The sequence below is a fragment of the Biomphalaria glabrata genome, chromosome 7, assembly GCF_947242115.1.
Source record: "Biomphalaria glabrata chromosome 7, xgBioGlab47.1, whole genome shotgun sequence".
NCBI lineage: Eukaryota > Metazoa > Mollusca > Gastropoda > Planorbidae > Biomphalaria > Biomphalaria glabrata.
The window spans coordinates 25,281,314-25,303,249 of NC_074717.1; the positions used below are offsets into that span (position 1 = coordinate 25,281,314).

Here is a 21,936-nt window from a genome sequence, read left to right on the forward strand (position 1 = left end):
CATTTTTATCTTGGTAGTTAACAAGAGTGACCTTTCACTTCAATGTCCTTGACATTATTTATTACATCTTTTTTTTTTTTCAAAAATATCCCCCAACATTCTTCTATTCATTTTCAGAATATTTACTCTTGAGTTCAATCCATCACACCACATTTCTCCATTTCGCTTTCTCTTTTTTTTTTTTTTTCTTACTTTTTTTCTTCTATCTTGAAGATATTCCTTGTTAATGTAAAAATCAAACAGTAAACGAATAGCATATTACTGTGATTGTAGAAATTCCTTATAAATAGGAATGTCAATCAAAACTTGCAATCTACTTCATAGCCCAAACCTCCTGCAAGACAACAGGGGGTGGCAGTGGGCTGGGTTCAAATTTTGAACCATCAAGGTGACTTCCAAGTGCACAAGCCACACAGGCATTGGTTTTCTAAATCTATTCATTTTGCTGCCTCATGTTTTCTGTTAGTGATTTTTTTTTCTCAGTAAAGGAGATGTCTCTAAACAAATCTGACAAAATTCTGGTAGATAGTGAGAATATTGGCCATAATGGAAAAAACAATAAAATGTTAATATAGCTAACCAGAAGTTTTCTCTCATGCTTTGCAGGGAAATAATCCAAATGTTTTTGTTTTTTTACAAATTATCAAAGTAGTCCCCCTTTAATTACGTAAACATCCCGATAATTATCTCATCACATGATAAACATTACACATATCTATTTTGGGACATAGACCATAAGATCAAATTTACACTAACTGTATCCGGTACTGAGAACTGAGAGGGAATATCTATAATCTAGATCTAGACTTTACTAGATCTACTTTAAACTAGATCTAGATATTCGAAGACCAATCTAAATATTAGATTTATCCATATCTGGCTCTGCTGCATATAAAATGAATTATTTACCCTCAGAGGTAAGTCACTTCATTCATCTAGAATAATATAGATCTATATATATAATTAATTATATATATAGATTTTATAGTAATTTATAGATCTAGTGACTAGTCAGACGTTGTCTTAACTTAGAATCTAGTTACTAGTAAGATTCTAGTAAGTGAAAGGGAACTTTAATTACTTTAGAGTAGAGTACTTTAGACTTAGTGATCTAACTATAAGTAGAGTAGACTCTAGTATAAGTATAATTTATTGACACTATTATTGTCTATTTTCGGCTCTAGAGATCTACAATCATATAACAATCTACTTTTAACTTTATCTACAAACACACTCCACTAGTCCCTGAGCCTGAGGGGAAAAAATAAAATTTAAAAAAATACACAAAAAATGACTTTTAAATTTTCAACCCAAAGTTGTCAGTGGACCTCATTCACCCATCATAAACAAACACCATTTGGTAAAGCTTTCAATTGAACCCCCCTAGTTTTTCAGGTCAATTATTTGGCAGCTATCTATCTGTGCATATGGTGACGTTCTGAAATGAGGGTGTCAAATCAACAATGGTATCATCGATTAGGAGAGAGAGTTAAATGTTTGAAACACATGTAGCAGACCTACATTAACATTTGTAATGGACTTGATAGTCGTACGATTATCCTTGTGTCCAGCAAGATATGATATATAGCTTACATGAGAAAGACAGATCGTTTGAAACCTAATGAGTCAATCTTGTCTTATGAAAATGTACCTTCTCATTAATTATTTTGATGTTTTACTTTCATTTGGGTTTACCATTTTTGAAATAATATGGATTTATAACTGCTGCAAATACAACTGATTTGACCTTTGAAAAAAAAAATTTTGTGCTTTTGCTAGCCCCTTTGAAATCACTCACAGGAGGACCCCTACCCTACAGGTTGAGAATACTGGATTAGAGTGAGAGTCAGGGACAGAGGATGTTTTGACATATTGTCAAATAGAATTCAATAGTCTTGTTAAAAGTATACATCTAGTAGTTTAATGCAATACAATGGATCTATTATTGTTTAGTAGCAGACCTTTGCTAATTTAACTAATGGAAAGAACGAGTATATGAACTGGTCTAAGAGCTTAATCTGGAAACAAAGCTGAACAGAATTATACCAGGTCCAAATGCATAAATAACTTAATTTGACCCCAAGCAGCTTTATCCAGATGAAATGTGCTAACTATTTTGTTGATATCTAAGTCTTTATAGCTATATAAATAGTGCAATCTTCTTTAATCTTCTAATATTGTTGTTTTTTTTTTTTTCAGTTAATTAGCCACATTATGGGCTATCTAAACTTTAATGATCGCAAGGAAGCTTCACTTGTTAACAAGGCATGGTACATAGCCTACTTACACCCTTCCTTACAGAGAAATGTTGTTGTCAAATGCAAGCCACCAGAGAAAGGGTCACTTCCTCAAGGGTTATTGAGGCGAAGACTGACCCACATTGATTTTGGAGAAGGACGCAGTGAGTCAATTAACGAAGATAGCCTGATTCAAATTTTGAAGGAATGTCCTGGGTTAATGGAGCTTGATCTTTCTGGCTGTAATCATTTATTTTTCTCTGGGCGTTTCCTTGAAAGGGAGAGTGACAGGCACATCTTGCGCAAGACGCTATTAAACTTGAAGGAACTCAAGTTAACTGGCTTACGACAAATGACAGATATGACCTTCTTGAGGTTAGTGTCTGTTTGCGAAAACTTGGAAAGAATTTCACTAGCATCCACCAACATCATCTTTGGAAACCAATTGTCAGGTTTGAATCAGATCAGCCCTGTCATATTCCAGTTTTCTACCTTCTTAAAGTTTGTGAAAGACATTGCTGGACAAATAAAGTCCATTGATTTAAGCTATACCACTGTGCCTAATGATGCCCTGGATGCCTTAGCTAGCATCAAAGGGTTAGTCCTAGATGAAATTGTTTTGAAAAATTGCACAGAACTCAGTGATAAAGGAGTTAAGTTTCTTGTAACCAAGCAACATTCTTTGAAGATTTTAGATATCAGTGAATGTAGAGAACTTGGTACAACTAAAGCATTCTTTGCTACATTGGCCAACAACCTTCCAGAGCTGCATACACTCTTGATGAGGAAATGTGTTAAAATGAGCCAGTGTGACATTTCATCACTGGCTGACTTCAAGTCACTCACTACTTTTGATTTAGGAGAAGTAAATAATTTAACTGGCAATGACCTGGTGAAAGGACTTTGCAGCAAAGGCCCTAAACTAAAAAGTCTATCCTTGCCCTTTTGCCCTGATATACCCAATGACTTCTTTATACAGCTGTCATCAAGCAATTACTTACTGACTTATTTAGACCTGAGTTCCTGCCATCAGTTGTCTGACTATGCTTTGCAAGCCATATTGCGATCTATGACACTTCTCCATTCACTAAAGCTCCCCTACTGCAGAGAAATCTCAGATTTCGGCATTCTTGGTTATATACCTGAGCAAGGTGTTATTCCAGCCCATACCTTTGATTTTGACCATGTAGGCTGTCCATGCACCAGAGAACGTGACAGCAAGATTTTTCGAAAACCTGTAGATATTCATAAGGAAGAAAAAGCCTGTATGTCCATAGTAAAGAAAAGCATGGAGAGTGGCCAGCCTTTACACATGCTGTCTAATTTGAGCAAACTTGAAAAATTGGATTTATCCTCTACTATCAGAATTACACATGTGGGCTTATCACAGGCGATTAGATTCAAACACTTGCGAGTCCTCTCGTTGAATGGCATGGCCAGGATTGTAGATGATACTCTAGCTATTATTGCCCATCACAATGCTAACCTTGAAGAAGTAAATGTCAGAGGTTCAAAGATTACTGACAAAGGTGCCTCAGAGCTTGCCATGCATTGCCCCAACCTTACAAGACTAGATGTATCCCAGTGTGAAGGGCTGACAAATGCAGGCTTGGAGCTCCTAGCAACCAAAGCCAAGAGACTTCGTTATCTTGATGTTTCCTACACCAGTGTAACACAAGAAGGAGTAAAGAACATAGAATCAAAGTTTTTATCTTTGAAAGTCTTATCTAGACCATACCTTTATTAAGTAAATGAGTTTGTAAGACTTTGTTGTTGTTGTTTCCTATACATTCAAACTTGCTAACAAATTAAATATTATAATTCAGTTCTAATATCTCAAGCTTTAATTTTTTTTTAAATCACAAATGTGTTTGTATACATTACTGTATTAGATTAATCTTTTCTGAGAGAAAAACAGCAACTTACATTTATTAGTTACTTTTTAATTTAAGTGCAAGTTTCTGTTGTGATCACATTTTTAAATTGAAATGTATAGGTATGAAAATAGATTACAATTTGTATATAAATAAAACTTTTTGAATGTTTTCTAAAATAATTTTTCTGTCATTTTGTTTTGTTTTTTAAACTTATTCATTGGTAAAGATAGTTTTGCGTGTTTCATTTTTGATAAGCTTTTACATTTCAACTTCTCAATGATAAATGTATATAGTATCTCTCCTTTTTACTTTACTAATTGCCTTTTTTTTTTTATTTTAACTGAACAAATTTTTCATAAATTTTGTATAACTGCTAAACATAATATGTCATTTACATTGTTTGATTATAATGCTTGTAGTAACTTAAAGAGTGACCATGTAGCTAAGTTTTAAAATGATTAGCTGACAATAATATGGTCACACATTCAGGCTGAGGTTTGTATTTCAGAATATTCATATATCCAGCCTTCTTGATATACATGGTAAATTATTTGTCTTACAAAATCTTGGTCTGTTATTTTGACACCCATATTAATGAACCATCACAGCAACACAGAAGCTGAACTTTACCTACCCCAAAAACATTAAGGAACATCTAATAGCCATTATAGATGTTTAATGTGTAAATTTTTAAAATATATACATATACAGTATTACAAATTATATTACTTCTTCTTTTGATAAAAATCCTTTTGTAATTTTTACTGTTAGCTAAAATATTTACATCTAGGGGCACTTAATCTCAAGGCATTCCAAGACAATGTTGTTTTTTTTATAACTGAAAGATATCAATGTACTTTGATTGTAAATGATGGTGACCAACATTATATATTTATTACTTATTTTATCTGGAACACTTCAACTGGGAAGATGTAACACATTTAGACTATGTTGATTAATGTACTGTTTTTGTTTGGAAAGATTTTAATTGATGTTTTTGTCTTGCAACATTTTTTTAATCATCTTGACATTTTTAATCATACAGATTTTTTTAATCATCAGACATTTTCAATCATCCAGACATTTTCAATCATTTGGACATTTTATTAATTTTAATTCTAAATAGCACCACCAAGGGTATTCTAACATTTAAAAAAATTATTTTCAGAATCTTTCAGTAATTTTTGTTTCCAATAAATGAAGGACTAATAATGAAGAAAAAAAAAAAAGAACAATATAAAAATGGTTGGATGGAAAAATAAAGGTTAACTGTGAGACACCCATTTTGTTGTCCAAATAAATTTATTTAAAAAAATGGTTTGAAAGATGTTCGCAAGTCTAGGAGTCATATTACTGTATTTCTAATTTTCAAAATGGTAAAACATTGTTTTTATTGCTTTGTTTTTATGTCATGGGCATTTTAAACTTGGTTTGCAGTTCACATCTTGAATAATTCTTTCACATTCATGTGTTTTTATTAAGTTTTTGAGTGCAAACTGAATAGTTTGGTAGTTGGACCTTTCCTAATCTTTTTGTTTACATTTTAGAAACTAGACACTTCATAACACATCAAAATGTATTTAGCTCGACCATTAACCATGTTCTGCATATCTCTGTTCTAGCTGTTTTCAATCTCATGGATACAAAAGGGAAATCCAATGCAAGATTTTTGGGACAACTCTTGCAGAACAGTAGCCAATATCAAGAAAGGCAATGCTAAATTTCGTCTTTTGAAATTTCAGTCTTGTATGAAACTGCATATAAGAGAGTCATGAGATCTGTTATTCTAATTATCTTTTTTTTGTGTGTGTATGATTAAAAGTTTTTATGAATGTAATCCAAATAATATCGTTTTGACTTGTTGTTTCTTCCAATGTCACACATTTAATCATGACTAAAATGGTTTCAGAAAAAAAGAAAATGTTTATATAGGTCTACTGGAACAGGTATGTACTAAATGTGTATTGTATATATTGTAAATTTACCATTAAGTTGAAAATTATATGCACTTAATATTAACTAGAACTAATGGGACTAGACTTAGTTACTGCACTGTGTGGCCTTAAAGATACACCAACAAAACTTGATTACATTAGCATATAATATATACTTAAATTGTAGTAAAGCCTGATGCTTTAATAGAATGAGAAACAAAATTAGCTTCCAAATGATTTTTATGAAAGTTGTAAGAATAAATATCACTGTCAGCAGAACACCTTTCACAAGAATATATAGATGCTTCAAGTTAGCTTCATGCTTGTTGCCTGGTAGTGAATAAAAAGAGAAAATGTATAAATATATATTTTACTGCACCAACAATAGTTTTTTTTTTGTGTGTCTTTCTTGACGTAATCAATCATGTATTATTTTTTACAAAAAGGCAGATATATTTTCAAAGTGATAGTGGTCACCTAATTATAAGGTACTTAAATGTCTCTTAAAAGTTTGGACATTTATTATCTTTTAGTCTATTTCTTTTGGAATTTCAAGAGTTAGAACTAGAACAATAGTTTGGCAAAAGTCTTGAGACTTTCTTTGCCAGCATAATGATGTTTTACTGTATTTATTTCACTTTCTTTCTTTGCTAACAAATGTTCTTACTTTATTTATAGGCTATAACTTATTGTGTTCATGTGATTAGTTAACATTTTTTATGCACCATTTTTTTTTATGTTTACTTTGTTATTTTTTTTTTAATTTTTTTTTTTTGGGGGGGGGGGGTTTAAGACATTGCTGAATTTTTATTTTAAAATGTAATTAAACAAGATGATGTATTCTTTTTTTTTTTTCAAAGCTCTTAATTTACTTTTTGAAATTTTGTTTGTTTCTTTGACAATGTATACAGAAGAACATAAATATTTATTAAAATATTTTATTGGATCATAGCTGTGATATTCTGTAAAGTAAAAAAACAAAAAATTGTACAGGTTGTGATTGCCTATATTTACATTATGATGTTATAAAGTCCCCTTTCAAACCTTGCTGTCTATTGGGCAGATGATGTAAAGGTCATCTGCTTCTATGGCCCACATTTAACTAGGGTGCCATGTGGCCAGCACAGTAAGATTATGATAAGTAGGTTTATCATCCACCTTATTTTCTTTAGATTATGATAAGTAAGTTTATCTTTCATCTTCATTCTCAAAGCTTTCTTAAAAGCATATACTATTTTAGTAAAGCTTTTTTTTTTTTTTGCAAGAAGAAAATTACAAAGTTGAAATAAGTGAAAGCCTGATTTATATGGAAAGTGTGTTTATACAAAATTGTTTTTCCAGAGTTCCATTTTATAACCACAGTTACTATTTTATTTACAAACTTAAATCTGTAACAATATTTTACAACAAATCTTTTTTTTTTTGGTCCATTACTTTAAACTTTTAACAAAAAAAAAGTGATGCTGCCTGACTTCATTAGGTTGCAATTATTCCTCTATAGTAAGTATGTTGTTTTCATTTTAGAACTTTATTTATTGCAATTACATCATTTTAGTCATCTTTTATTTCATGTCTTGTTATATTCTGTCAAGCACCCTGAACTGAGTTTATTTCTTAAGAGTTCTACATAAAAATATCATTTTAGAAAAAATTTTAATAACATTTTTAAAAATTGGATTGTATTTTTTCTAATAGTCCTAATCTGGACCCACTACCACATCATTATGTACCATGAATTATCCAGTTTTGTTTAAATAGACCCAAATTATCAGAATTTAATTAAATTTTTTTTTAAACGCTGTAAAAAAAAACTAATAATGTTTGTAAATTATTTCTTTAAGTGAATTTGTTTGTTTCAGACATTTATTCTAGTGTCCCACACTATTTGTATGCATTCAATATTAAGTATATCAGCACAAATATCTGTATATTGAATTATGTACATGGATGTATAGACTTTTTTGTAACTGTCATTACATTTTTTATACTTAATATTTTGCTGTCATAATTTATTCAGTATTGAATAATATAGCATGGTAAGAGCAAAAGTAGCCTAAAATATGTACTTCGGTGTCCTTGGCCTTTTTTTAGCCCAGATATTTTAATAAATTTGTATTTTAAATTGAAAACTTCTTAAAACTAATTCTTTAAACCATTAATTAAATTTGTTACATATTTCTAAAAGAAAAGTTGTATGAAAAATTCATCATATAGCCTAGAATTTCTATACTTTTGCACCAAATATTAAAATGTAGATAATATTTAAAAGTTTAATGAATAGGTAATAAAATTAGTTTTAACAAACAATTTTGTGTGCAATTTTTCTTTTATTATGTCTTGTTTAAAAGTATGAAACATAAAATTGATAATATAAAAATAACTCTTTTATGCTATACAAAAACACTTTTTGAAAGAAAAAAAAAAGGCTCATTTTACAAAGCATGTCTTTTATTTTTCTTAAAAGTAAAGCATAAACTATAATTATATAGGTGCACAATATATGTGCCATATTATTTTAGTCCAAGTAAATAACAAAACACAATAAATGTTTTAACTCAATGTCATTAGTAATGTATATACAATGTCACTCACTTAAAAAGTCAACTTTAAAAAAAACAATAATACTGAAATGGAAAATATTTTAATATAAAATGAATACAGCTGTCAACAATGATTGCTATGACTTTCTATAAAAATATTATTAATGTTAAATTCAAATATATTGATTAAAGAAAATACCAATAGCAACATCTTATTACTCAACTTATTACCCACTACTCTTCACAGCGTGGTCTTCCAAAATATTTTAATATTTTGTCCACCACATTTAGATAACACATATATATATAATGTGGATGGGAGTGACTAGTTTTCATTGTACCTATCATGAGTTGCCTATAGAAAATGACTTCATTTGCCCTTCACACTGACCAAACCATTGCAGGTGATGTTGTCTTAGGGTGGTAAATATCATAGAGAGACCAAATCTAGCAAGTACCTCAGTGTTATTTACTGTCTTGCCATGTAACTTTCAAGACACAGTGAAGACAAGGCAAGTGGAATAAGTTTAATTTATGCTCTCCATATATGTAGTCCATGTCTTTCTGCTATATTGTAGATTATTCAAGACACATACTTGTAGATCTCCATTTTGTTTTTGTGGAGAATTTCAGTATTCCCAGATGCACATTTAAGAAAAAGTTGAATCAGCCTTTCCTATGTGCTTTTTATTTTTTCTTCTAGGGATAGGTCATTTTGAAACCCACATAGCAGAACATTCGATTGTAGTTATAAGTACTCCATTGACATGCCTCACATAGCCTCTGACAACTGTACAACATGTGGTATGAAGATGAGGGCATTAAACTTGCAATATTTAATTTCTATTTCCAAATGTCTATAGTGCGAATTAGTAAACAATTTAATGCAAAAAACTATCATAATTAAATAATCAACTATTAAACAACTAATGTGTAATTGTACGTCTTGAGAGACCATCTTTTACCTATGTAGTTACTCATGTGACTGAAGAGGCCAATTGTAGATAAATATGCACATTCACAGGTTAGGTGTTTGTCATCATAAAACAGTATACCATAAATCAACCATCACAAGTCAAACATTCTGTCATAAATGAATCATTAACAAACAAAGATTTTAAACATCAAACCAACTCACTTTCATTGTCTGCAATAACTCACAATAAGTCAAAGAGTCTGACAAAGTTCACATGTGAAGAGTTACCATTTAACACTATTTACAGGTGTTTGAATATTCAAGCACTGCACAGTAAATAAACAAAAAAGAAAATGTGCTTCTTAAAATAATTAGCTCTAAAAATATTTGATTTTCAGACAAGTTTTTCTTATCACAAAAACAAATAAACTTAAAAACACTTTAGATCTAAGAGAGACATATGCTCTGAATTTAATCTTAAATGGATAACTTTTTAGAATTCAAAGCTCTTCTATGAAACATCAAGTGCTAATTTTTTTAATATAAATGTTTGATTTCATGGTCAACAGATTTCAAGCTTTAACAACTAACATGTAACTCAAAGGTTTTTAAACAATGGTTAGGAGAGAAAAGGGTTCAAAATAATATCTAATTCATTTCCTGTACTGCTATTTTTCTTTAGATTATTTCACCTCTTCAATCTGGACAAGAGATGCAAGTGGTGTTGGTGACCTTTGACTGACTATAGAAAGATGACTGTTGTAGAGGGAGTCTCTGCGATTGAAAGTGGTAGATAGCCTTGACATTGGACCTTCATCATGTAGATTTGAACTGGAGGCTGGGACAAATGATCCAGTATCTTCTAATTTAGCCTGAACTAGATTAGTTCGATCACTTCTGGTGGGTTGAAAAAAATGAATCAATTAAAATAGGGATAAATTATGATTGTGTTTAAGGTGTCAGTGGTGACAAGCCCTGAGCATTTTAGTTTATATTTGATACAGACTATATTTGGTCTAACTTACAGAGAGAGTATGACATATTAATGATCTATATACAATAGCCAAGTCATTTACATTGCCACAAAAAAACAAGAACTAATTGCTTGCCTTTTATATTCATATCATAAATGACATTGCCATTAAATAAATGACATACACTTTGGATGCTACTTACTGTATAGGTGGTAAACCAATTTTTCTATAATGTTGCCAACCTTCCTTAAAAGTTGAGGCTAGATGAAACTCCCTGTTGTAGAATAGTATTTTTCTCATCAAGTAAGGATCATTGCGACATCTAAAGAAAAAATAAGTGTAAAATGCCAAAAAATTTTTGAAAGACGCAATTCTAATTAATTAGTTTAAGTGATTAGAAAAAAAAGATGTTTTGTATTTTATGTACAAGTGTCATTAGAAAAAAAAAAGATACTGGTGTTTTTAATACACTTTACAATTCAAAAGCATGATTTAAATTTTGAAATAATATGTGATTCAATTTGATTTATACAGATAAAAAGTGACGTCTTCTTTTCTACAATGATGAATAAATAAGTTTACTTTCTGATGACACTTTTCTTTTTGTTTTCGGTATGGCCATTTGTTTTACACATTTTTTAAACTCCTGCATATTATACTTTGTCATTCTGTATTCTAACCTCTAACTATTCTTAGATTTAGGAGTGAGTACATCTGATTGTTTAATATTGTTTGGCTTGAGCCTGGTCATCTAGAATGCACTTCAGACTGTCAACATAATGGTCCAAATGTCCAACTCAGCCAGCTGACATTTTCAGCAACACTGCAGAAGGACTGGGCTATGATGTAATAATCTTTGATATAATAATATGCAAAATAATTGCTGGATTTCTATTGTTATTGTAATACTAGTACTCCTTAGATGGACAGTTGTAGACTGAATTACCAGCACTTGTTTGGACCAATAAAATTATCTTATCATATTTTATCTTTATTTCTGTAAGAACATCAGAAACTTGTAAAACAAACAATTCTAACTTTAATATTGTAACTAATCATACATCTATTAGCTTATGCCAAAGAATACATTTGTGTTGGAATACTTTTTATATAGTTAAGTGTAAATGAAAATATAAATACTTTCAATAAGAAATTAAATATTTATTTCTTCAAAATTGTTTTTTTTTTTTTTTTATGAATAATCATTGTATGATTATTCTTTTATAGTTACAATACTATTACAGTAATTACAACATATATCATTCTTACATTTTAGCTGTATTTAAAAATGCCATGAGCCTAAATTACTTGTTAACAGTGCTACATAAATTTTACATTATTATAATGAATATCATTAATACTTTAAGGTGTTAAATATTATGCATAAAACAAAAAAGGTTTGAGAAAATCTGCTCTCTATCTACAGACCTGTGAAGAATTTTTCTTTGTCCCACTGGGTCATGTGAAAGGTAACCCAGAGCTATGGCTGCAGTGCCTTTGACCTCTTGTGTATTTGAGTGTAGGAGATTACACAAATAGTCCACACCATTAATGGCTATTATGGCAGCAGGTATACCTGAAAAAAATTATTTTCAAACCATAGCTGATTTCTAATTATGTATAGTTTAGTAGGCCTACATATTTATATATCACAGAAGGGTCTGAAAAACCAAGTAAGTATTGCACTTAATCAAAAATTATAGTAATCACAACTTTTATTATTGTATTTGCAATGCCCTTTAAGAACTTTACCTGCTCGACTGTGACAAAGGCTAGCAACAAAATCTGCTGTTAAAGACTGAATTGCTGGTACTTCTGAATCCTGAAGTAGGTCAACCAATAACTTTATACCAACAGCTGATGACTTTGCTTGCTCCTCATCAGGAATAATACGAGCGAGAACAACAGTCTGTCAAGGTCATCAAATTTACTTAGATGCTTTGATTAAAGTTATATAAAATAGTACTAGAGTAGTAAAAATTTCACAAAAAAAGAACAGCAATAATCATAATTAAAAAACAAAAGAAGCAAGTAATAAAACTTAAACAATTAACATTCTTCCATAGTAAAGAAATATTCTTTGTTTGACTGATACTTAACTTTTTATTTTGGTTCATGTATAAATAGTAAGTAATACTGTAGGACCTTTAATTATTAAGACATTAGAGACATAATTTTTTTTTCCTGCAATGTAGCACCATAAAAAAACAGCATCATTGGTACATCACCTGATAAGCAGCATGACACCGATAAAATTCATCATCAGACTGGAGAAATGGAATAAAACAACTGAAGCGCACGCCACCCTGCTGAGCTATTTCCTTTTGTTGGGTAAAATTGTTGTAAGCAAATGAAGACAGAGCTGAGCCTGCCAGGAGCCTAACAATAGGTTGATTGGAGTACAGTAGACGCAGAATTCTGACAAAGCTAAAATCACTGTGTTTGGATATTTCTTTTAAAATTTGTTTGTTGCCTTTTGAAAAAAAAAAAAATGTAATATTATTGACTTTCTATGATAAAAAAAAAATTAATATGAAACTATTTTGCTGTCGTTTTGGAATTTTTAACTTTATGTTCCTTTCAAATTAAATTTTGAAATTTTCTATAATTTATATATTATATATAGATTTATTAAGAGGAAAATTGACAATGTAACTAATGTTAGTTTTTTTTTTTTTCATGCTTCAGATATTAGAAAAAAAATTAGGTCCTACCCATTGAGACACAGCCCAGTGTGTAAGCAGCCTCAACTTGAATAACTTCATTAGCAGAGTGAACCAACAGAGCTAATAGAAATCTGATGCCTTGAGACTGCAGTACAGAGTTCTGGTTATTGTGATGAGGAACATTGGCCACACTGACACACAAGTTTCTGTGAATTTTATATTGCGTAGATAAATATTTATTTTTTTATTATTTTCAAAAATTAGAATTAAACATCTCTAACATATATTTCACTATGTTTGCAACTTCTTAAATGGCTTGAATGAATGTGTAAATAACTTTTTAATCACAAAATTGGCAGCACCTCCTAGCAGCAACACAGAATTTAGGGTAACATCTTACACAAACTTCCAGATTTCTAGACATTGTTCCAACTATTAGTATTAACTGCTACTGTATTTACCACCCAGGGGTAAAATGTGAGTAGTGCATGATGTGTTCTGAGAAAATGTTTGTCTTATTATTTATCGTTCACTTTATTAAGCTGACATCTAAATGCTGTGGTGGGGAATATGTTGTTCTAAATAAAATGTCTGAAAGTATTTGACAATAAAAGTATTTATTAGCAACACAGCTTGGGAGACTGTTGCAGGCTTGGAATTAAGAGTGTAAAAAAGGTGAAAATAATAGATCCACAAGGCTAAAAGACCTCCTGACTTTTTTTTAAGTAAAAATAACAAGATAGCAAAAGTGCTTAGGGATTTGTCACAAAAAGGGAACAGTGTTTTACCTTAACCATAAAGGCATAAGAAACAAAGTCACTGAATAGCTTGACCAAGGCCTTGCCACAGAACATAGTATTAAGTGATATAACTTCCCTGTGTAAATATTGCTAAAGAATTGCATCGTTCTGCTTATCCTTTTTTTATAGTTGCATGTAAGCTCCAAAACTTATCTTCAACCGTTAAAATCTCATCATTCAAATTTTTAAATAGTGTTTCATTTACTTATACTATGCACTGTTCTTGGATCTGCATAATGCATTTCTAGATCTCTAAAAATTAGGGCAAAGTGCCCTAAAAATTATAGGGCATAGGCCTGACAAGCATTTGCCCAAACAGCATTTGCACAAATTACATAGAACTAGTCTAAAAGGCAGAATAAAATCCAATGCATAGATAGACCTGTGTCTTATACCCAGTTTCAAATGAGTAAATTGGTCCCTATCCTAGCAAAATTATCACTGATTATTTAAAGATTTATCTAACAATATAGTATCATATAATATTTGTACCTTACAGTTCTTACAGAGCTAAGCACAATAAACTCATGGGGTGATTTCAAAAGTCGAACAACTGAAGGTATTCCATTAGCTTTTCCTATTTCTGACTGCTTGTTAATAGGCCCTTGAGCCAAAACTCCCAGTCCTTCTGAGCCAATGAAATTAATGTTTGCTGTGTTTGAATTTAAAAATTCTATTAGCATAGGAACATCAATGTAGTTTGCCATTTCTCTCTTTTCATCATTACGCTCGCCTGCTAGAGACCAGAGTGCCATGGCAGTTTTCTCCAGGAGAGCTTCAACTCTGTAAATATACAAGAACATGATTTTACAAGGGGGGAAAAAGACAAATATACAATAAAAAAAAATAGAAAGATCTAGAAATTACCAAATGGATTATCTCCCTTGATACGAGACCACACATTTCCAAAGACTTTTCAACATTTTCAGCAATTAGTCATGTTTTATGAATTGTCAACAATTATTAAATGGTAGATAGCTAATAGCTAGCAAAAAAAAAAACCTACAAAAAAATAAAATTCAATTTTCAGTTTATGTGGAGTTTTTTCTTGCCTTTTTAAACTTTAATTACCAGACTTTAGAACTTTTGGTCTCATCCGAAATTCCATGTATAGACTGAGCGATACAGAGAGCAGTAGCAGAATTTTTCATTATCTCAATATAAACAGAATAATAAGTAATACATTTTGTACAGGACAATTCACACAAAAAAAAAATTCAAAGATAGCATGTAGTTTCATGAATATAAAAAGCACTGCAGATATATCATTGAAAGAGTTAAGAAAAGAATAAAGATAGCCATACACCAAGTGAATAGAACATTTTCCACACTGAGAAAAAATATAAACACATGAGATGACAGCTTTTTTCAGCACCTAGCATTAAAACATTACCATGTAAAATAAAATAAATAAATTATGGCTTTTATATAGTGCTACTTTCATGCTTATAGCATGCTCAGAGCGCTTTGGTCCAATCTCATTTGTGGGGGAGGTTTTTCCGTGCTGCTTTTAGGCACTCTGTAAACACAACTCTGCCTGAGTCAGGTGTCGAACCTTGAGCCCCCTTCATAGGTAGCCAAGCCAAGCCAAGGTCAAGTCAAGCGCACTTAGCCTCTCGACCACGCTTCCCAGTATATCAGAAATATCTCTTACATCATCAAAGACTGACAACAGCAACTTTGTACTCAAGACCTGTTTCTAGTAAATTCCCTGGCAAACTACAGGACTGTATTAGTTTTTAAAGAACTTTTACGATAACCATTGATCGTATGAGTTGTACAGCTGCAGTTAGTGTTTACTTTATAAAAGGGAGATGATAGTATTAGAAATATACATCTGGAAACAGTAAAACTAGGCAGTTTGCTGTAAATTCCTTCAAAGTAAAACTTTGTTTCAAACTCACCTTTTCTTTTTCAACAGCTGAATTAGAAGTTTAACAATTCCATGGCTCTTTAAATCCAATTGTGCTTGTTGATTACCATTTGATAATTTGTGAATAGCTTCAATAAGGCTGTGCTATTAAAATAAGAAAGCTTATATAAACTAGTGAGGGAATAGAACAAGTGAAATTCAATTATAAAATTATTTCAATGCCTGCTATCTTTTTTGTTTAATTAATTTTGTTGATTAATTTTGGAGTATGCTCAGTAGGCTATGGTCCAATCTTCTCTGTGGACATGTGACAGTGTGGGTATCTGGGACTAGATTTCATTACTGCTTTTTGGGGCTCAGCAAATTTAACTCTGATGAAGTCAAGATTTGAGCCCAAGACCCAATCACATTTATACATTTTATCTAAAACCTATTTTGAGTTTAAGATTTATGCATTGAAATTTTCTATTCAATATAGCAGGGCCGAGTAGAACACACTTCATAACTAACATTTTTTTGATAAAAATATAAAACTTAATAAAATATGTTACTAAGTGTGTTTGAAGAATGAAAACTTGTAGATTAATTGTTCTGTTGTTTTCTTTTTACTGTAATATAGGAGCCAACTTTTATTTTATCCTTAACATTACAACCATAACATGATTTGTTTAGTATTACCTGAATTTCTCTGTATCTGCCATGAGTGATTAAAATGTTTTTTATGTGCTTGGACACACCTTCTGTTACAAATGCAGTTTGGTTAGAATTATCTCCCTCAGCCAAGCAAGACACTGCTTGAGTTAAGGCCAACAACAAATGTGAGTCATTGCAATCAAACAAATGAACAAGAGCAGTGATCAAACCCTGGGTGCTACCCAGGGTACTACAAAGCTTAGTTGAGGACTGTGCAATGTTTCTAATGGCTTGCACTGCAAAAACAAGAACTTCTGGTTCCTCAAAGCTTTGTAAAATCTAAAAAAGAAATTTTAATGTAGCAAATATTTATCAATTATAAATTATATAAATTATAAATATATATATTTCATTTCTGCATCTATAAACAAAGTCGAAGTGAAGACAAAAGAACAAAATTTAAATTAGTGGAAAGAAAATATTAGAAAAAAATAATAATATTCATAACAGAAAATGTTACTCAAAATAAAATAACAAAATCTTACAACTAGACTTTGTATGTCTTGTTCTGTTTAAAAAAAAAAAAAAAGATATAATAGAGGTCGAAGTAAAGGGACAAATGGGAATTTTTTTTAAAAATTATTGTAATAACTTAAAAGCTACTTAACTCAAAAAATGTTAGCAGCAACAGAGATTTTTTTTGACATGCTACTCTGGAGAATCTTTTAGCTACAGAAATAATTATTTTTTCTTTTTATGTCCCACGAAAAGAGAAATTTCAGAAAACAAATGTAGTTTTACAACTTTTATTTAGAAACTACATTACAAAGGTTCAGACCAAGTGAAATATTCCCATCCATTAATTAAATAAACTTTTGACTCTTTTACTTCAATAATCGACACATTGTTTCTTGTCTAAATTTGGTTCAAACTTCTCTGAAATAAATGTGTTTCTGATGATAACATTGTTTGTGTGACAGTTTGCTTTTGAGAGGGAGTGAGAAAAAGAGGGGGTTGTGTGTGTGTGTGTGTCATATTGACACTGAAGATGTTAAAACCAAGTTTAATTAAGTATCTGACAATAATTGGGTAAATCAAGAAATTTGATATTTTTTTTATGTTTACAGCTCTTATATAAGATCATTGAAATATATATATATCAACAGCTCTCATTTAAGGCCATTATACATGATAGAGAAATAAATATGTATCTGAGCTTTTACACTTAAGAAAGCAGTTAGCAGTTTAAAAGTAAAAATAGAAACAAAGAATGAACAAAAAAATTGGTGGATAAAGAATATATATAGAGAGAGCGGTAAACATATTAAATATATTAATATATTTGTAAAAGAAATAGGTGACTGTACTCAGTGATGGATTGCCTACCTTTTAACTACTAATAAATTAATAAAAAACATCAAAATACAATTTAATATGTTTTCAATGTTTCTGAGGCTCCATTAAATTTAAAGATAACTACATCCTAACCCCAAACCCTAACCCAACCACAGTCCAGAGTGCATACCATATATATACCGTTTTAACAGGGACAATAATATGGGTTTATGAATGAATATTATAAAAACTGACTCTGAGTATGTTAGTCACTGCCTGATTCTGCACCAGCAACTCAGCAAAATGTTTATTGACAGCCAAGTCACGAATCACTTGGCATGACAACTCAACAACTTCTAAAATCTGTGACTTCAGAAGATGAATAAAAACAGGCATTCCTCCAGACGATACAAACTGATCCTTGAAAGATATAAAACAACATTTTGGTCTATTTAAACTCTATGAAATAATCTATTTTTATAATAGAACTATTTTATCTATTTTAATAAAAACAATGATTAATATGACTGTGATATTAATAAAACTACGAAGTTAAAAGATGATAAGAGCTACATAGAGAAAAAAGTCTCTTAGAGGTACCTGGACTTCTTGTTTTTCTATAATGTTGAGCAGTGTTTGGATAGCAGGAATTTTGAACTCATCTTGAATGGTGTTTTTGGCTACTTTCACTATTGCAGGAACACCACCATTATCGTAGAGGTATTGCCATTCTGGATTGATTACACTGTTTAGAAAATTGTCAAATGAAAAGATATAGGCCTACACACACGACTATACATGTTATGAACTTATGAGTAGTCCTACTTTTTACGTATGGTAATACAAGTGCACAATGCCAGACTAACATTCTGAAAGAATTTTCAGAGAACTGATAAGATAATACAGGCTTAGGCCATCAATATATCAAAATCGGTGGCAACGAGTCGAGACGAGATCGATCACTGTATGCTGCAGGGAGTTTTACAGATTTCCCAGACAATCTGTAAATAAAACATTTAGAACTTTTGACAGGGAGCAGGGCTGTAGGCCTACTTACCTGTAGGCAACAAGAGTTATAGCTTAGCGCCCCTATTTAGCATTGTCAAATATTAGGACTTATAACTTATAGAGAGTTCCATATCTCAAAATAGTTTAGGATACTTTTTCTATAATACGGCAGTGACAGGAAGTGATATAAAGTACACGTATGTTTGTAACACATTAATAGTTAACCAGAGATTATTCATAGGCCTATATAATTGGCTTTCCTTAAATGAATAACACGCGAGGAGTAAAAAAAAAATACATAATTAAAAATTGCATCTTCCCCTGACCCTTCTCAATTGAAGTTAAAGGAGAACATAAACTATAATCAAAAGAGATAAAATGGAAAGTGATATTTTAAAACTTTCTTTTAAATGAGCAGAGAGCATTCAGTGAAAAATTTGAACATTCACCTGCATTACCTATTTTTTACAAATGTTATACCAACTCTCTCTCTCTCTCTCTCTTTCTCTCTCTCTATCCATTTGAAATTGTCTAGTAGTGTTGTGCGTCGCACTTGGAACACTAAGGCCAACAAAAGCCAACAAAACTCCCTTTCACCAGCCTGAATTGGGCTGTGAGTCTAGTAGTGTTGTGCGTCGCACTTGGAACACTAAGGCCAACAAAAGCTCCCTTTCACCAGCCTGAATTGGGCTGTGAGTCTAGTAGTGTTGTGTGTCGCACTTGGAACACTAAGGCCAACAAAAACTCCCTTTCACCAGTCTGAATTGGGCTGTGAGTCTAGTAGTGTTGTGCGTCGCACTTGGAACACTAAGGCCAACAAAAACTCCCTTTTACCAGCCTGAATTGGGCTGTGAGTCTAGTAGTGTTGTGCGTCGCACTTGGAACACTAAGGCCAACAAAAGCTCCCTTTCACCAGCCTGAATTGGGCGGCGAGTTTCTCCTTATCTCCACCCTGTCCGACGAGGGGTGAGACTCGGGGTTAAACTTAGAGTTTAGTTTTGCGTTCACATCCAATGGACACTTGCACTTCGGGCTCGCGGACTAGAGACGAGGCCGAAGGCCGCACCACTGCCCCCCCCCCCCCCGTCGTATTCATATACTATACCAGGCTAACCGCGCAGGACACACCATTTATGCAACGGCCCCTTGAGGGACTGCACCTGGACCTTGACAGATTCCTGCGGGCGCTCTTTTTCATCCCCGCACAGTGCAATGAGGATGCTCTCGCACCCTCTTAGGCACTCCCGCGGGAGTCTTGTTTCGCTGCCCATTTGGCCTAGTCGTTCCCTCCTACGACCGTTTCCACCCGATGAGGCAGAGCAGCAAACCCGGGCTCTCTCTCTGTCCGTAAAAAGTTGAATTTGTACATGTTATTTTTCCGACACCCAATCTCGGATCAATTAATTACGTATTGGTAATTAATTATTTTGTTTGCTATCTCAAACATGGGAAAGAAATTGTACTTGACTGAATGTAAAGATTATTCATGAGCCATGAGTTCTAATTCAAGTCTTCTCTTTTTTATAAACGTTTTAAAAAGAGATTATGATAACATTCACCCAGATATCTCCCCCCCCCCCTTTCCACCGATTTTCCCAACTGGTCCAGATAAGTGATAGGAGTCTAGATAGGCTAAGTGATAGGATTATATTGTATTCAGAAAGCTAAAAGCATGAAATAGTACTAAACAAAAACACTTGGTAAAAATATTTCCAATTGCACAGATTTACCACCGTAGGTCTAATTCTATTACAAAGTTAATGACATGACTGATCCAAACTAAATGCTGCAACAACACTTCGTAGGCTATACGCTTTTGTTGTTTTTTGAAAGTATTTTTAGGGTTTTCTTATTTTAAAAAAAAAGTACACGATCCATCACTTGAATCTAGGGCGGGGGGGCCTATACCCCCTTTTTAATCATTTGCATATCACTTGAATCTAGGGTTTATTTAACATAGGGGGGGGGGGCCTATACCCCTTTTTAATCATTTGCATATCACTTGAATCTAGGGCTTATTTAACATGGGGGGGGCTATACCCCTTTTTAATCATTTGCATATCACTTGAAACTAGGGCTTATTTAACATGGGGGGGGGGGGCTATACCCCTTTTTAATCATTTGCATATCACTTGAATCCAGGGCTTATTTAACATAGGGGGGGGGGGAGCCTATACCCCTTTTTAATCATTTGCATATCTAACTCCAGAAAAGATTAGTCTGTGTTATTCCAACAGTGACGTACCGAGGATGCCAGCCCCCCCCCTCCTTTTTTCAACCACTAAATAGTGTACGTCAATGTTTCTCAAACTTGTACCAGGGGCTACCCTAGACGGAAAATGTGTTCGCTTTCTATTAGTCTGTTTAAAGTCTGGGAAAGTGCTGCAGGCTCCTACAGTGGGTAAGGGAAGGTGTTAAGAATGTAATGAAAAAGAAACTAAATTTAAAGGCATACAATAATAGCATCTTTTCCTGTTGTTCTTTCCATAAATATTTTAACAATATGGTTGAAATCCAAATTTAGCCTTCGTAATGAATGTTAATAAAAGCTATTCCGTTAAATTAATCTTTTTGTTTTTCGGAAATTGTGTTTCGTAGTTAATTTTTAAAGTTTTTTGGTTTAAAAAAAAATAGGTTCTTTCAGGAGATAGTAGCTCTATTAGACAGCAGGTTACCCAGCAATGGGGTCTGAGGGAGCACTGAAAGCTGATCCTGCGTGATCCGGAGAAGAGTCTCTGCGTTCTTAGCTTCAAATATTCATTCTCCTGCTGACAATTTTTCTCACGATAAGTGGAGCGCAAGTAAATAAACAAAAACGTTATAGAAAGCAGGGGTGGAACGGGCCGAAATCAAACTTCCAGCTTCAAACTTGCAACCAGAACTCAGAAATGCTATCCCCTTGAATTCAGACGTATTTTTAATCCTAGTTAAAAAAAAATCAAATGAAGTATAATAAATACGCAGCGCAGGCCAATAGCCTGAGGGACATTCGAGGTAGGCTCATTGCTCACGTATGTCTGTAATAAGCGTGGTTGTCGTAAAATCACCTTTGTGTGTAAGACGTCTTATGATATCTTATCTCGAACCTAATTTTTGTTTTATCAAAGTCGTCAACATAGTAATATACTACAGTCGGGAGAAAT

General features: G+C 32.3%; 2 protein-coding genes across 3 annotated transcripts in view; one reads left to right on the forward strand and one right to left on the reverse strand.

The window, feature by feature from the left end:
- Window positions 1-756: 756 nt before the first annotated feature.
- LOC106063429 (F-box/LRR-repeat protein 2-like) lies at window positions 757-8,355 on the forward strand. The gene is made up of 2 exons (XM_013221792.2): window positions 757-917; window positions 2,200-8,355. The coding sequence occupies exons 1-2, from the start codon at window positions 897-899 to the stop codon at window positions 3,982-3,984; spliced, it is 1,806 nt and encodes a 601-aa protein (XP_013077246.2). The 5' UTR covers window positions 757-896; the 3' UTR covers window positions 3,985-8,355.
- Window positions 8,356-21,936, reverse strand: part of LOC106063431 (ankyrin and armadillo repeat-containing protein-like) — a 36,752-nt gene continuing 23,171 nt past the window's right edge. For both annotated transcript variants that reach the window (XM_056035382.1, XM_056035384.1), the window contains exons 4-14: window positions 18,386-18,530; window positions 18,041-18,205; window positions 16,496-16,789; window positions 15,849-15,961; window positions 14,437-14,727; window positions 13,193-13,350; window positions 12,707-12,951; window positions 12,231-12,387; window positions 11,907-12,054; window positions 10,681-10,800; window positions 8,356-10,401 (exon numbers count right to left, since the gene is read on the reverse strand). In XM_056035382.1, coding sequence (XP_055891357.1) covers window positions 10,188-10,401; window positions 10,681-10,800; window positions 11,907-12,054; window positions 12,231-12,387; window positions 12,707-12,951; window positions 13,193-13,350; window positions 14,437-14,727; window positions 15,849-15,961; window positions 16,496-16,789; window positions 18,041-18,205; window positions 18,386-18,530 — 2,050 coding nt within the window. In that variant the 3' untranslated portion in view covers window positions 8,356-10,187. The remainder of the gene's footprint in view (window positions 10,402-10,680; window positions 10,801-11,906; window positions 12,055-12,230; window positions 12,388-12,706; window positions 12,952-13,192; window positions 13,351-14,436; window positions 14,728-15,848; window positions 15,962-16,495; window positions 16,790-18,040; window positions 18,206-18,385; window positions 18,531-21,936) is intronic.